This window comes from Tarenaya hassleriana, unplaced genomic scaffold, assembly GCF_000463585.1.
Source record: "Tarenaya hassleriana unplaced genomic scaffold, ASM46358v1 Cleome11, whole genome shotgun sequence".
Taxonomy (NCBI): domain Eukaryota; kingdom Viridiplantae; phylum Streptophyta; class Magnoliopsida; order Brassicales; family Cleomaceae; genus Tarenaya; species Tarenaya hassleriana.
In genome coordinates, this window is record NW_010961290.1 from 186,593 (window position 1) to 199,523 (window position 12,931).

General features: G+C 38.6%; 2 protein-coding genes across 2 annotated transcripts in view; one reads left to right on the forward strand and one right to left on the reverse strand.

The window, feature by feature from the left end:
• Positions 1 to 3,672, reverse strand: part of LOC104805094 (histidine kinase 4) — a 6,401-nt gene extending 2,729 nt beyond the window's left edge. The window contains exons 1-6 of the mRNA XM_010529514.2: positions 3,370 to 3,672; positions 2,030 to 2,606; positions 1,086 to 1,319; positions 802 to 983; positions 442 to 660; positions 116 to 354 (exon numbers count right to left, since the gene is read on the reverse strand). Of these exons, the coding sequence (XP_010527816.1) occupies positions 116 to 354; positions 442 to 660; positions 802 to 983; positions 1,086 to 1,319; positions 2,030 to 2,606; positions 3,370 to 3,398 (1,480 nt within the window). The 5' untranslated portion in view covers positions 3,399 to 3,672. The remainder of the gene's footprint in view (positions 1 to 115; positions 355 to 441; positions 661 to 801; positions 984 to 1,085; positions 1,320 to 2,029; positions 2,607 to 3,369) is intronic.
• A 4,672-nt stretch (positions 3,673 to 8,344) lies between these two features.
• On the forward strand, positions 8,345 to 11,365 carry LOC104805095 (protein OBERON 3). Its single transcript, XM_010529515.2, has 2 exons — positions 8,345 to 10,151; positions 10,715 to 11,365. Exons 1-2 carry the CDS (start codon positions 8,438 to 8,440, stop codon positions 11,200 to 11,202), a joined length of 2,202 nt encoding a protein of 733 aa, XP_010527817.1. The 5' UTR covers positions 8,345 to 8,437; the 3' UTR covers positions 11,203 to 11,365.
• Positions 11,366 to 12,931: the final 1,566 nt, after the last annotated feature.

Genomic DNA, 12,931 nt, shown 5'->3' on the forward strand with positions numbered 1-12,931 from the left:
ATTCCTGCATAGACACATCGAATACAAAAACCATGAAAAGTGTTAAGAAAAAGATTAACCGAAAAAAGAAATTTAGAATTTTCGGCATAGTTGTAGAAATATTCACAAGGCGTACCGAGAATTCCATTCATGGGTGTTCTAATCTCGTGAGACACAGTGGCCAGAAACTGTGACTTGGCAACATCAGCAGCCTCTGCCCGGACTTTCAGCTCTTGCATCTCGTGAAAATCGTCCTCTACTTTGACAATGTGGATGGCCGCTCCATACAGTATATAACCAACCAGTAAACCGATCGTAAAGAACAAGAACACAGTCGTGAGGGCGCTTATCGAGGTGGGCGCCTTCTGTTGATATCTGCATTCGAGCAAGAATTTGTTTAGATTCATTGAAATTGTTTTTAAGATCATTTCTGAGGCACGTTCTATCCATTAACGTGCCTACCTGCAAATCATTGTATGCTTCCTGAAGGGATCTCCAAAATCGAGCTTGCTCTCGTGCGAGAGAGAGGTATCACCTTCTTCGTCTGGATTGCCGTACATTACCAGTGGATCTGACACATTGGTGATATCGTACACATTCACAAGTATTGCTTGGTTCCCAGCAAGCTGGCCGAGTAAGTTCTCAACAAGAGACTCAACGTCAAATGCACCACCAAGGTACCTGCATTCATCTTCAATGTCACATTTCACAGGAATGTGCAGAAACCAAGAAAAACATGCTAGTGATCGAATAAAAGATCCGATTTTGAAATCTCAAAAGCTCATTTAATTCGAAATTACAGCAGGAAAGTTAAGAAGAAACCTAAAATATATTAAGCAAAAGTTTAGAACTTTATCTTCCACGGTTGGGTTCTTAGGAAGTTTAGATTTATAGACAGGGAACGTTAAGACAACACCGAGATGGTGAGAACCCAGCAACCTGAAAGGGCTGGTCAAGACAGCTTTTCCTGTTTCCCTTGCACGCAAGATGTTTTCCCGATCCTCCTACACAAACAGTGCAACGGAATGCAGTGTTTTGAGAAGCCGTGATTGCAGAGTTGAACCAGAAAAATATTGGGAAAAAAAAGAGGTGGGCATTATATATACCTCCCCTGACATCATGTCGAGTGATTCAAGATAAGAGACGCTCTCTTGAGAGAATATGACGGGAGCATACTCGTCCCGGACAGGCGAAGGCTCTCTGTCCATTGTCTTTATGACCCAATTGTGCTGCCGCTCGAATGTCTCCCTCTCAGAATTCACCACTTTCTCTGCGTAGGCCACTCCGCTCAGCAACGGTCTCTCAAATGCTGTTCTTGCTGTATATTCTGCAAACGTCTCCTGCGTTTACTCGTATCACCAGAATCATTAGAAAGTCTCTTCTTATATAGCTTGGCTTGCTATCAAAGCTTTCAGATCAGGACAAAGAAAATGTGAGCTTTTGCTTTCATCTATGGATCTAGCAAATTCAGAAGGAAAATAAAGTTTCAAGCTTTCCCTGATTTTCTCAGTAATTAAACAGACCAGGACCAGCCAGAGAAAAGAGAAAAGAAACCAAAATTTTGACAGGAACAAAATGGCAATTCTTTCCTCCTTTTATCAGAACATAAAACAAAATGTGAGCTTTTACTTTCAATTCCGGATAATTGTGCAGGATTTTCTCCGTAACCAGACATTTAAGCGGAGGAAAGAAAAGATACTCGAAATTTCGGCGAAGAAAAAAGAAAACACGAGCTTTAAGCTCAGCTAGGGTCATAGCAAACTCTAGTGGCAACCAAAGCTCCGAACTTTCCTTCATTTTCTGGGTAACCAAACAACCCCAGGAGTGAGGGAGAAAAAGGAAACACGAATCAACGCTTTGGATGCGGACCCGAGGGATGTCAGATGAAACCTTTAGTTGTTAAAAAAGAAAAAGTTCTACTTTCATGTATTGATCTAGCAAACTGGAATGGTAACCAAATCTGAGAATTTTCCCTGATTTTCTCAGTAACCAAACAAACCCAAAAAAGAACAAAAAAACGAGAAAAGGAATGAAACTTCTAGCCGAATACCTGATCGATTGCAGATGGGCTTTTGCTATAATGAAAAGTGGAGACGAGAATTGCAAGAGCATGAACATGGTTGACACTGACACTGAACTGATCCTGCAGCATCCTTGCCCGTTGATCACACATACTCACCAGCACCTCTCTTCTTCTGACTTTGTTATCATTGTCCATTGACGTGTAGATACATTTGCTGATGACCGCCACCACCATGATCCACAGAATGAGAGCTTTCGGCAACAAAGCCCGATTCGATTGAATGAACGTTGACCCTCTTTTTGTACCGATTTGATCATTACTGTTGTTTCCCTTCACTGCCACCGAATGCTGAAGCTGATGGCTGCTTTTGCGGCTCAGCTGTTGCTGCATCTTAGCGAAACCCATCAAGGCCGACCGCCAAAAATCGCTTCTTTTTGATGATTGTTGAATACCCAGTTCATAAGAATCGCTTTTTCTGGGCTCTTCTCGCTTCTCTACTGATTTTCTCGGCGATTGTGCGGTACCCAGCTCGTAAGAATCGCCTTTCTGTGCTTCTGGGTTCTCTACCGATTTTCTTGGGGATTGTTGGATGCCCAATTCATATCTGAGCTAAAACAATCGCCAAAAGAGACGAATCTTAGCGCATGTTCGTGAAAATGCATTCATGTTGAAGCATGCGCGTGTGGGCGGGAGTGTATATATACAGGAATCTTCTGGTGAAGTGATTGGTAAAAAATTTCAGCAGAGAACCTTTTGCTCATACCCAGAAAAAGGAAAAGGTACTGTTTTGCTCAACTCAAAGAGAAAATTATGACTGGCATTACCATGAACATTGATTTGCGTGATTCAATACAAAAAGCAAGGTGAAGCCATAGAAACTTATTCAACACAAAAAAGGAAAAAGACTGAGTTTTTGCATCTCAAGAAGGAAAAAGGAAGAGAAACCCGGAGATCTCTTTTCTTTTTTTCCACTTAAAAAAATCTCAACGCATGTTTCTCAAAAGAAGAAACCAAACCAGCCCAGTTTCCAAAGGTTTCTAAAGATGCAAAATTTGTTTTCTTTTACCCTCTAATCAAGCCAGAAAAATCTTAAAAATTACACTAATCATGCTCTTTGTAGGCGTGAATGTTGCTCTGGTCGGGACACAAACTGGAAAAGAACACAGCCATGTTCACTGTCTGGAATCCATTATTAAATCGAAACTTAAACAAATCCACACAGAAAAAAAGGAAAAGGTTGAAGCTTGGAAGCTTAATCAGAAGAACGGCTCACTCCCAGACTGGGAGAAACACGACAGCCAAATAACAACGAAGCACACGGACAGAAATTTCGAAAACCCACATGGAAAGAAATATAATTTATTTACCTGTAATGAGTTGTGCGAGGACTGTACATTGTATTGCACCCTAACTCTTCTCTCCTCACAGATCAAGTATTGCCCATTCCCATTATTGTTCTCTTACTGCGAGCTCTCTCCCCCGATTTGTACCTTTTTTTTATTGGAAATTTTATAATATTTCGTGCGTCCAAAAGTAAAAAATTGAATCGAATTTTATAGATTTTCCCGGATACGCTTCTCTCCATCACTATCAACTGCTATGGTCTTTGATATCTTTTACCCAATGCTACATTCTCGCCTTTTCTCTCTCCAACTCGAGTCCAACTTTGGAGAAGAGGGGGAAAGTTATCGACTTTTCCTTCGCGCTGATCCAAAACAGTTTATAGGATGAAAAATCTAAGATCTCATGCGGCCTTTTCTTCTTCAATAGTTGCGGTCTTACGGTTCGAGGGTCATTGGGAAAATTCCAAAGGAAAGAACCATTTGGGAAGTCGCTCATAAGTATGTTGAAAACAAGGAAGACAACAAAGAGCACAATCGCTTTTTCAACCTCCAGCTTGATTGTATTAGTTGAACTTTCTCTTCGTTTCTCACCTTTCCACTATAATATTAACCCTAGACTAAAAAGCAGAATATGATAATGATAAAATATTGGTGAGGAGAATGAGTCCGAAAATCGCCATCGCATATCTTTGGGACAGTGACAAGGCGACAAAGCGCGGATCTCGCTCCGAATGTATTTACCTGAGGCCCCACATATTGAGCTCGTAATTACGAAAATGCCATCTTGTGGGCCTTGTTTTAAAGCCCAACACGAACTCGATTAACGGGTCCAACCATCAAAACCCTCCAAGATTTTACCCACCCAACCATAACTACGGGTATACACCCATAGATACATATATATATATATATATATATATATATATATATATATATTGAACCTATGTTGGTTTACTATAGTTATAAAAAAAAAATGGGGATAAAAGTAGTGACAGAGAAACATGATATTTGTGTGGGTATGGTCTGGAAAAAAAAAAGGGATATATATTGTTGGAATAAGTGGGAGATTGCATGGGGACCATTGCGTGTATTTTCGTTTTGGGTCTACCTAAAATGCAAAACTTTATTTTCATTCCTAACCACTCGACTCCTTCTCCCATCTTATTATTATTATTATTGAAAAAACATTTGGTTATGCATACAGTGCATGCATGGAATAAGATACAAAAACTTTATTTGGCTCGTGATTTTTGTGTGTGTTACGGGGCTAACTAAACGGGACATACCCACCTCGCCCTTAACAACGTCCTCTTGTAAATTTATTTATGTATTTGTTTATACATTAATGGATTATTGCGTCATAGACTCCGGCGTTGTCCCGATGTTTTGATCAGCGGCACAAACCATTTTCTTTAAAACAATGGTTTATGCATGTCTGCTCTATGCTCCAAGACTCTATTGATTATTTATTTATCTCCTCTAACTATTGTAGGACTTCTTCATTGTTATAATATTGTTGTTGAAATATAAAAATAAATATGTGAAAAAGGAAATATTGATTTTAAAATATGATCATAAATAATAATACACATAATATTATATCAAATATTGTGTATCGATCTTATCTATTTCTATTTTTTTTTATTTGATAGTTTTCCTATAAATATATGAGTCATTTTTATTATAATACAACAACAAGAAAAAGAGAGGTAACAATAAAGTAATTCTGTTTCTTTTTATATTTGTCTTATTTATTTTTTCTACAATTGCAACCATCTCCGTAGTAGTAATAATAATAATATCATCTAACCATGTGAATTAATGAAAACTATATACGATCACGTAAATTTTTAAAAACATAAAAATATGTTTGGGATAAGACTTTTCTGTTATGAGATGATGAATTTATGGTGCATGCAATAAAAAAGAGTACAATACTGATTTTATTGTTTTTCAAATCAACTCATTTTAATAACGATATGTAGACAACATAGAGGAACAATGGTTATGACACGGATAAAATTAGATAGGTTGACCACACATCACAATTGTCTTATACTCTAAACTAATGAAATATGTGTCTCTCATTACCTTCAAATACACATACATATATATATATATATATATCCAATAAAGATAAAACAAATTCAAGATGAATATAATGTTTTTATCATGCCCACTAATAATATTTCCACATAATTTTATCAACACTATAAAACCATTATGACGTTATTTTCAATGGTTTTATAATGCTGATATAATGGTGTGTGAACAAATTATTAGCGGAAATGAGGAAAAGAACTTATATTCATGTTGAATTTATTTTCACACACACATATATGTATGTATGTTGCTAAAATTATGCTAGTCCAAAAATATTGTACGTTTATTTGGAACTCATTAAAAAACTGCGAGTGAGATCGACCGACTGGGACAGATGTTGAGGCATGTGTCCGTATGGTCCCTCGATTGTTGCATGCACCGGTGCCATGTGACCATCTGAAACCCTTTGACGTTTTTTTTTTTTTACTATTTCTTTATTCATAAATTCTACTGTAACTCGTACCTATATAATCTTTAGGGTTTTATTCTTATCTGTACATTTTTATGTTAAAGCGTAGGTTAAATATATTCTAGTCTTAATTTAATACAAGGGGGATATGATATGAACAAAGTCAAAATACGTTATACATGTTAAATTTAAAGAACAAAATAAATGGTCAGCGTTCTCGGTCGCCATGTGAGGTACTTGTAAACTATATATTAACAAAAATATATTGGATATTGTATTGGGAAAGATGTCCTTTTATTGAGTGAGGTGTATATATAATACGAACGGTGTTTTTCTTTTAGTTTTCATATTTCCCATGAAATTAAAATCATTAAAATTGGTGGTTGAGCCTTTTAGATTATCTTGTAACCGTAATTTGTTTTATTATATTTAAAAAGGGATGGCCAGCTATAAATATTAACTTTAGGTGCCACGGTATAATTTTTGTTTTCATAGAATAAGCTTTGGTTCAATGTTGACTTTATTTTAAATTAATCCTCAATTATTACCACTAATCTTGTTGGTGACCTTAATTATTAGGAACAATATCTTTAGCAAAAGATATGATTCCAATTTTTTTAATTCTATGAGGTAGATGGCCCTCGGGTTGCTTTCATCTCGATTTGAAATGATTGTATAGTTAATATCCTTTTTTTTTACAAGCGTTGTACATTTCGGTTATAAACTATTTTTTTGGTATAAAAAGAAAAAGGAGTGCAACACGAGTACTTCTCAGGAGATCACCCATCCTAATATTACTCTCGTCCAAGCAATTCAGTTATGAACTATATATATATAATTCTCTATTTCTTTAGCTAAACTGTTTATTTTATTCAATGTTTTCGTCTTTGCTCATGCCATCTCTTATGTGCTCATGTTCTTCTCTCACTATATTAATTGATATATCGAGTGGATATTTTTGTAATTTAGTTTAATAGAAATCAAACATTTAGGAAATCTTGGAATTTCTTGTTTCAACTGAACAATAAAATGTGCTGGACTTTGGTTTTTACTTCTAAGAAGGGCTAGGCCCAACTGTTGATTCACTTAAGTGCGTTTAGTGGGCCCACTTGAACGCAAAGATTGCGGCTCCTCCTCCCTTCCATTGGTCACAACTCACAAGTGCTCACCCATTTGTCAAAAAAAGCAAAACAAACATAATGTATACATTAACAACATAAATAATTTGTTGTATTGGTCAATTACAAATCCAATGGAATATTTCATATGGATGGATACGCCATATTTTAAATAAATGATATAATACAAATGAACTTTTGTTTTAGGAATAAATAAGAGAGGAATGAGACAAAACATCTTTACACATTTTAAGAAAACCTTTCCATCACCGTGTCTCCTCTCCACCATTTCTTTTGTTTCGTTTTCTTGGTAGTTGTTGAAACTTTATTTAGTGGCGGTGCGCCCGAAACTTTATTGAAATGCACAAAAAAAAAAAAAAGATGATTGACAAAAAACATAGGTTCTGTTCGGAATTAACATTTTTGTCCGTAATTAAACTTCCCATCATTTGGATATTAAATATTGTTACTCTATAATTTCCGAAGTCTAAATTTTTTTATAACCATGTCATACCATAATTAGATAGATAACTACACAGGAGATGAGGCAAAATATTTGGGCTCTTACGCTCGCTATTGGGCCTTTAAGGCCCATATTTATTTTTTATGGGCTTTACGTGGATTACTCTGCAAGTAGAATTTTGGCGCTGTTTGTGGTCAATCTGGTTTCAATAGTTTCGAAATGGGCCTCATTGGATCATATTGAGTCAATTCAAGTCAACCATAATAATTTCCCCACGTGAATATATATCTATCAACGTATAATCATCCATACAGATACAGGGAACCACACGCTTAAATGGATATATAGGGACACATTGATATAAAAGTCAACGGATCTATATACAAATTTATTACGACAGATTATAAAAAATTATAAATTGTATGAAAATGAAAATGACACGGCGGATGTGAACGCGTAACGTGTTGACTTTCCTTTTCCTCGCCGTCGATAATAATTCACATGATTTTATATTTAATTTATTTCATTATTTTGAATTTAATATATTTCCATTTTTCAAACAAAAAGAAGTTTGTTCACTAGGAGGTGCAGTAAAAATGGTTTGCCCTTAGATAATCGTGGAATTATCATAGCAACATCATCTAATCTCATTTCATGACATTAAATTCGTACTCGCATAATTAGTAATGTTTGTTATTTAATTAAGTCATTAAAAAACTGAAGTTATTATTTGTTTTTAAAAGCGGCATGTTCCTTATCGAAGCAAGACAAACGGCGTCTAGCGAGTCGTGCGCAAGTAACCATTGAAAAATACAGCCGTTACTTCGGACACTTGTTCTACAAACCGATACAGAAACCACCCCTTGTTGCCCACGGAATTTCGATATTGCCATTGTGGCCACAACTTTTCCCACCTTTCCACCATCTCCGCTTCAGTAAATTCACTCTTCGACCCTCTCTCTCTCTCTCTTCTCTTCCTTCTTCTCTCTCTATAACGCCATGATAGGAGAGAGAGATCTCGCCGGCGATGGAGAGAGCTCCCGGACCAAGCCTTCGAAACCCCGCTTCTCCCAGCTTAACAGCGACAACCCAGATGAGAAAATCGGTCTATTTCAGAAAGGTATCGATTTTCTCAGCGTCCGATCTAATCATCTCGATGGGCTTTCTTCTAAGTTCACCCGACCAGGAAACGAGCTCACCCTCAGCTATCTCTGCGAAAACCGGGAGCTTTCCGGGAAAATCACGGAAAGTTTAGGTCAAAAGGGGAAAGAGGTCGCGGTCTCCGAGAATTCGAGCCATGACGATAAATGGGTCGAGAGAGATTTCTTGAATTTGGGCGAAATGGGTCCGAATTCTTCGAAACGGAAGGTTCAGGAGGAAGAAGAACCATTGGACGAGAAAAAGAAGAGTAAGATCGAAACCCTAAATCTCTCCCTGGCTCTGCCGGATGTTTCTCTGTCTCTGACGGCGTCGAACGCCGTGAAGAAGCCGAAGCCGACAATCAGCGAGCGAACGATGACGACCTTCTCGAACGATTTCACAGCAGCTCCGTCCATGTCGTGCTCATACTCGCACCCGTTTTCCCACAACCCTAGTTGCTCTATGACGCGGAATTCCACAGATTTCGATTGCTCCATAGGAAGAGACGATCAAATTTGGTGTGCCGGTGAAGGGACCAATGGATCGGTTCACAGCCGATTCAGACCGATCGGCGAGGGCGTTGGTCTTGCGAACAACCTCAGTTTCTGCAAACCCACAAGCTCCGATTACTCCTTCTTCCCCTCGGAGTTGCCGGCTCGGCCCCGCGTGGAAGTCACGCATTCCGGCGACTCGAGAAAGAAAGATTCCGAGAAGCTGCCGAGTTCGGAAGGAAACGATGCTGTAAGATCGGAGAGGGTCCTCTACGATATCGTATCGGAGTCTATTTCTTCTGTGGCGTTGATGATTCAGGGAATGGCGGATGAAACCCTAGAGTCCGCGAAAGAGCACTTGAGGAACTTGATCGATTCGCTGGAGAAGAAGGAGAAGCTGACGAGCCTTCAGAACCAGCTCGACAAAAGATCCGATCTTACCAAAGAGACGCTTTCGAAATGCGTCAAGGATCAACTAGACATTCTTGTCGCTGTCAGAACAGGGTTGAAGTACTTCCTTTCCGGTAAAATTCGAATCCCCATGAACGAACTTGTAGAAATCTTTCTGTTCATGAGGTGTAGGAATGTGAACTGTAAGAGCCTTTTGCCCGTCGATGATTGTGAATGCAAGATCTGCTCGAACAACAAAGGCTTCTGTAGCTCGTGTATGTGCCCGGTTTGTCTGAAGTTTGATTCAGCCAGTAATACGTGTAGTTGGGTTGGGTGTGACGTCTGTTCCCACTGGTGTCATGCTGCGTGTGGAATTCAGAAGAATCTGATCAAACCTGGGCTGAGCTTGAAAGGTCCTCGTGGCACCACTGAGATGTTATTCCATTGCATCGGCTGTGGTCACGTCTCCGAGATGTTTGGATTTGTTAAGGATGTTTTCGTGTGTTGTGCAAAGAACTGGGGCAATGAGACGCTGGTCAAGGAGCTTGATTGTGTGAGGAAGATCTTCAGGGGCAGTGACGACCCCAAAGGGAAAGAATTGTACCGTAAAGCCGATGAGATGGTAACCAAGTTAGAAAGCAAGCGGATTTCGCCTCCAGATGCATGTAACTTCATCATTCAGTTCTTCAACCGTAAGTTTTTCGACTCTTCTTTTTTTTTTTGGTTATGTTTCTCCTTGTTGATTGAAGTTGGCATGTAATTATAAGCATATTACATACAACACTTGCGATTGCGGTTCAGAGTTTGATTTGTCAATCAGAATTGAAAACCTAACATTTTGGATTCTATTCTTACCTGGTCTGTGCTGATGGGATGGTTCACGGACGAGGTGAAAGTTAGAAACTTTTGACCTAAATGATGCAAATTCGTATGAACCTACCATTTGGGATTCTTCTCTATCTGGGTAATGGGTAGTTCAAAGAACGGTTGAAAGGTTGAAACTTTGGTCCTGAGAAAGTGAAGACTATATAAAACCTAACATTCCGGATTCTCTTCTCTCCATCTAACCTGAATTGATGGGTAATTCACACAGACCAGGTGAAATTTGGAAACTTTAATCCGAAGATAGCTCTCTCTCTCTGTCTATTTGATCACAAATTGCAGAAATTTTTATGCTTCTTGTTCGCAATGCCAGAACTTGTTCGTTTATGTTCTCATTGGGGTCTAACATGTTTCTTTCCTCCATTTTGCACAGACGCAGAGTCAGTATCGGAGTTTCCGGCGTCTGGGCTAACCTCGAAAGAGATAACTGCCCCGGAAACCAGCTACAGAAAGGACGAGGCATCAGTGACGCCATCCACATCTGCATACGCAGCCAAGGAACAGAAGAGTTCTGTCTTAACTGATGTGACGGGAAGCGGATTCGACAGCATTGAGAGCATGGTGAGGATAAAGGAGGCGGAATCGAGAATGTTCCAGAAGAAATCGGATGAAGCAAGGAGAGAGGCAGAGAGTTTCAAGAGGATGATAGAGATGAAGACAGAGAAGATGGAGGAGGAATACGCGGAGAAGCTGTCGAGGCTTTGTCTGCAGGAGACAGAGGAGAGGCGGCGGAAGAGATTGGAAGAGCTAAAGGCGCTGGAGAATTCCCACTGTGATTATAAGAACATGAAGCTGAGAATGGAGGCTGAGATCGCCGGATTGTTGAAGAGGATGGAGGTTACAAGGCAACAATGGGTCTGAGTTCTTATTTTAAAGAAAAAAGCCTTTCAAATGATCTCTCTTCATTCTTCTTTGGTTTTGTTGTTGTTTTATGGTTTTAGTGTGTAACTTTTGAATAATTTTGGATTACTTTGAATCTCTTAACTTTGGGGTATTCATTCGATTTGGAATTGCATATGGGTTACTTTTTGGGATTTAATCCGTGAAATTAGTGCAGAATGGCTGTTAAATTGCCTTTGTTTGTTGCTGATGGAGTAATTAATAGTTTGAGCATAATATGGAGGGGAACAATAATTTTGGACCGTCGGAGTTGCCATGTGACGTGGAAATTTCCACTTTGAATAAATAAAACATGCTTGCATTCATTTTCAATGCGCATCGAGATCATGGACAAAATGAATCTCCAAGGTTCTCGTTTAAAATAAAATAAAAAAAGGTTCAGTGTTTTTGTCTTGTAGAAAGATGCCCATGATTTCATAATATCAAACACAAAACTTAGAGAAGAGTGATGATTCCATGAGATGATTTCACAAATCATGCTATTACCCGAGTTTAAATTTAAACATGGAAAGGGATATTTATCCGACCTTATCTGATTCTCCATGAAATATAATTGAACCAAAAATCCGGTTAATTTTCGAATTATAAAAAACAAAGATCGAACATAAACAATTCAATTCAAACAAGAGACACTCTCGAACCAATGATAAATCGAAGTTTCCAAAAGAGCTTGGAATGGAACCATAAGTATTAAGTATGTTTGGTCCACACGAGCATTGCTGTCTTTCAAGATTTGGAAAGCCCCGCACCAATAGTCACCAAGGCTAAATCATCATCTACAATACAATGCGGAATATATATATATATATTAAAAATACCCTTTAACAGAAAAATGTCTAATTTAGCTATAATGGGCTCCTTCGTAATTTCATGTTTCCCATCACTCTTCATTCAATCCTTGTACATATTAAACATGAAACATCAACAGACCTTCGTGTGTGTGTGATGAGCAGCCCTTGCTGCTGCTCAGATAATCTACTGTTCTATGAAACAGCGGGGATGGAGAGAGATCGAGGTGACGTGGCGGAGGTTGAGACCCTCGACAAGCCACCGCACACTTGAATTGACACGTGTCATGACAGGGCAATAATATCCCCCGAGAACTCAAGACATGGCCAAGTATACAATACGAAGCGTAACCTGACAGAACATAGTACAAACTTATAGGTTGCGTTTAGAAATATATTATATTTATATACACATTTTATTCTACTGCAGAATTCGTGTATTAGTCTTATGTGATGACCTTTCGGCGGAGGCAGAGCACCGAACGAATCTAGTATTTACAAAATTCGCTTACGACCAAAATACCCCTGTCAGTGAACTCATATTACATTATGCGTGCATCCATCCGTGCATCTCAATTGTTTCTTAATCCTAAGCTATATTGTGCGTAAAATGTTGCTACAATTTGACATATTCAAGACTGGAATATGCCAATATGGCATGCCCTTAATTCATTCCGTTTTCGTCAGCGGGTTACATGGAATATGCCAATATGTTGCATAACCGAGATTGACTAACAACGTACGACATTTATGGTTCGCTATATTGGGGGCAAATAATCAAATCCCTGAGTCATTAGGAGTTCTTTTAGCTTCAAAGTTGGACCACATTAACAATATAACGAAAAAAGTTTCATAAATGTATAATCAAAGCTGATTAATTCATTGGGGGGGGGGGGGTGTGG

Excerpts from the sequence above, each read along its gene's own strand:
- LOC104805095 (XM_010529515.2), top strand. The coding sequence starts at position 8,438 with ATGATAGGAGAGAGAGATCTCGCCGGCGATGGAGAGAGCTCCCGGACC. Across the intron at positions 10,152-10,714 it reads CATCATTCAGTTCTTCAACC|ACGCAGAGTCAGTATCGGAG; the intron begins GTAAGTTTTTCG and ends CATTTTGCACAG.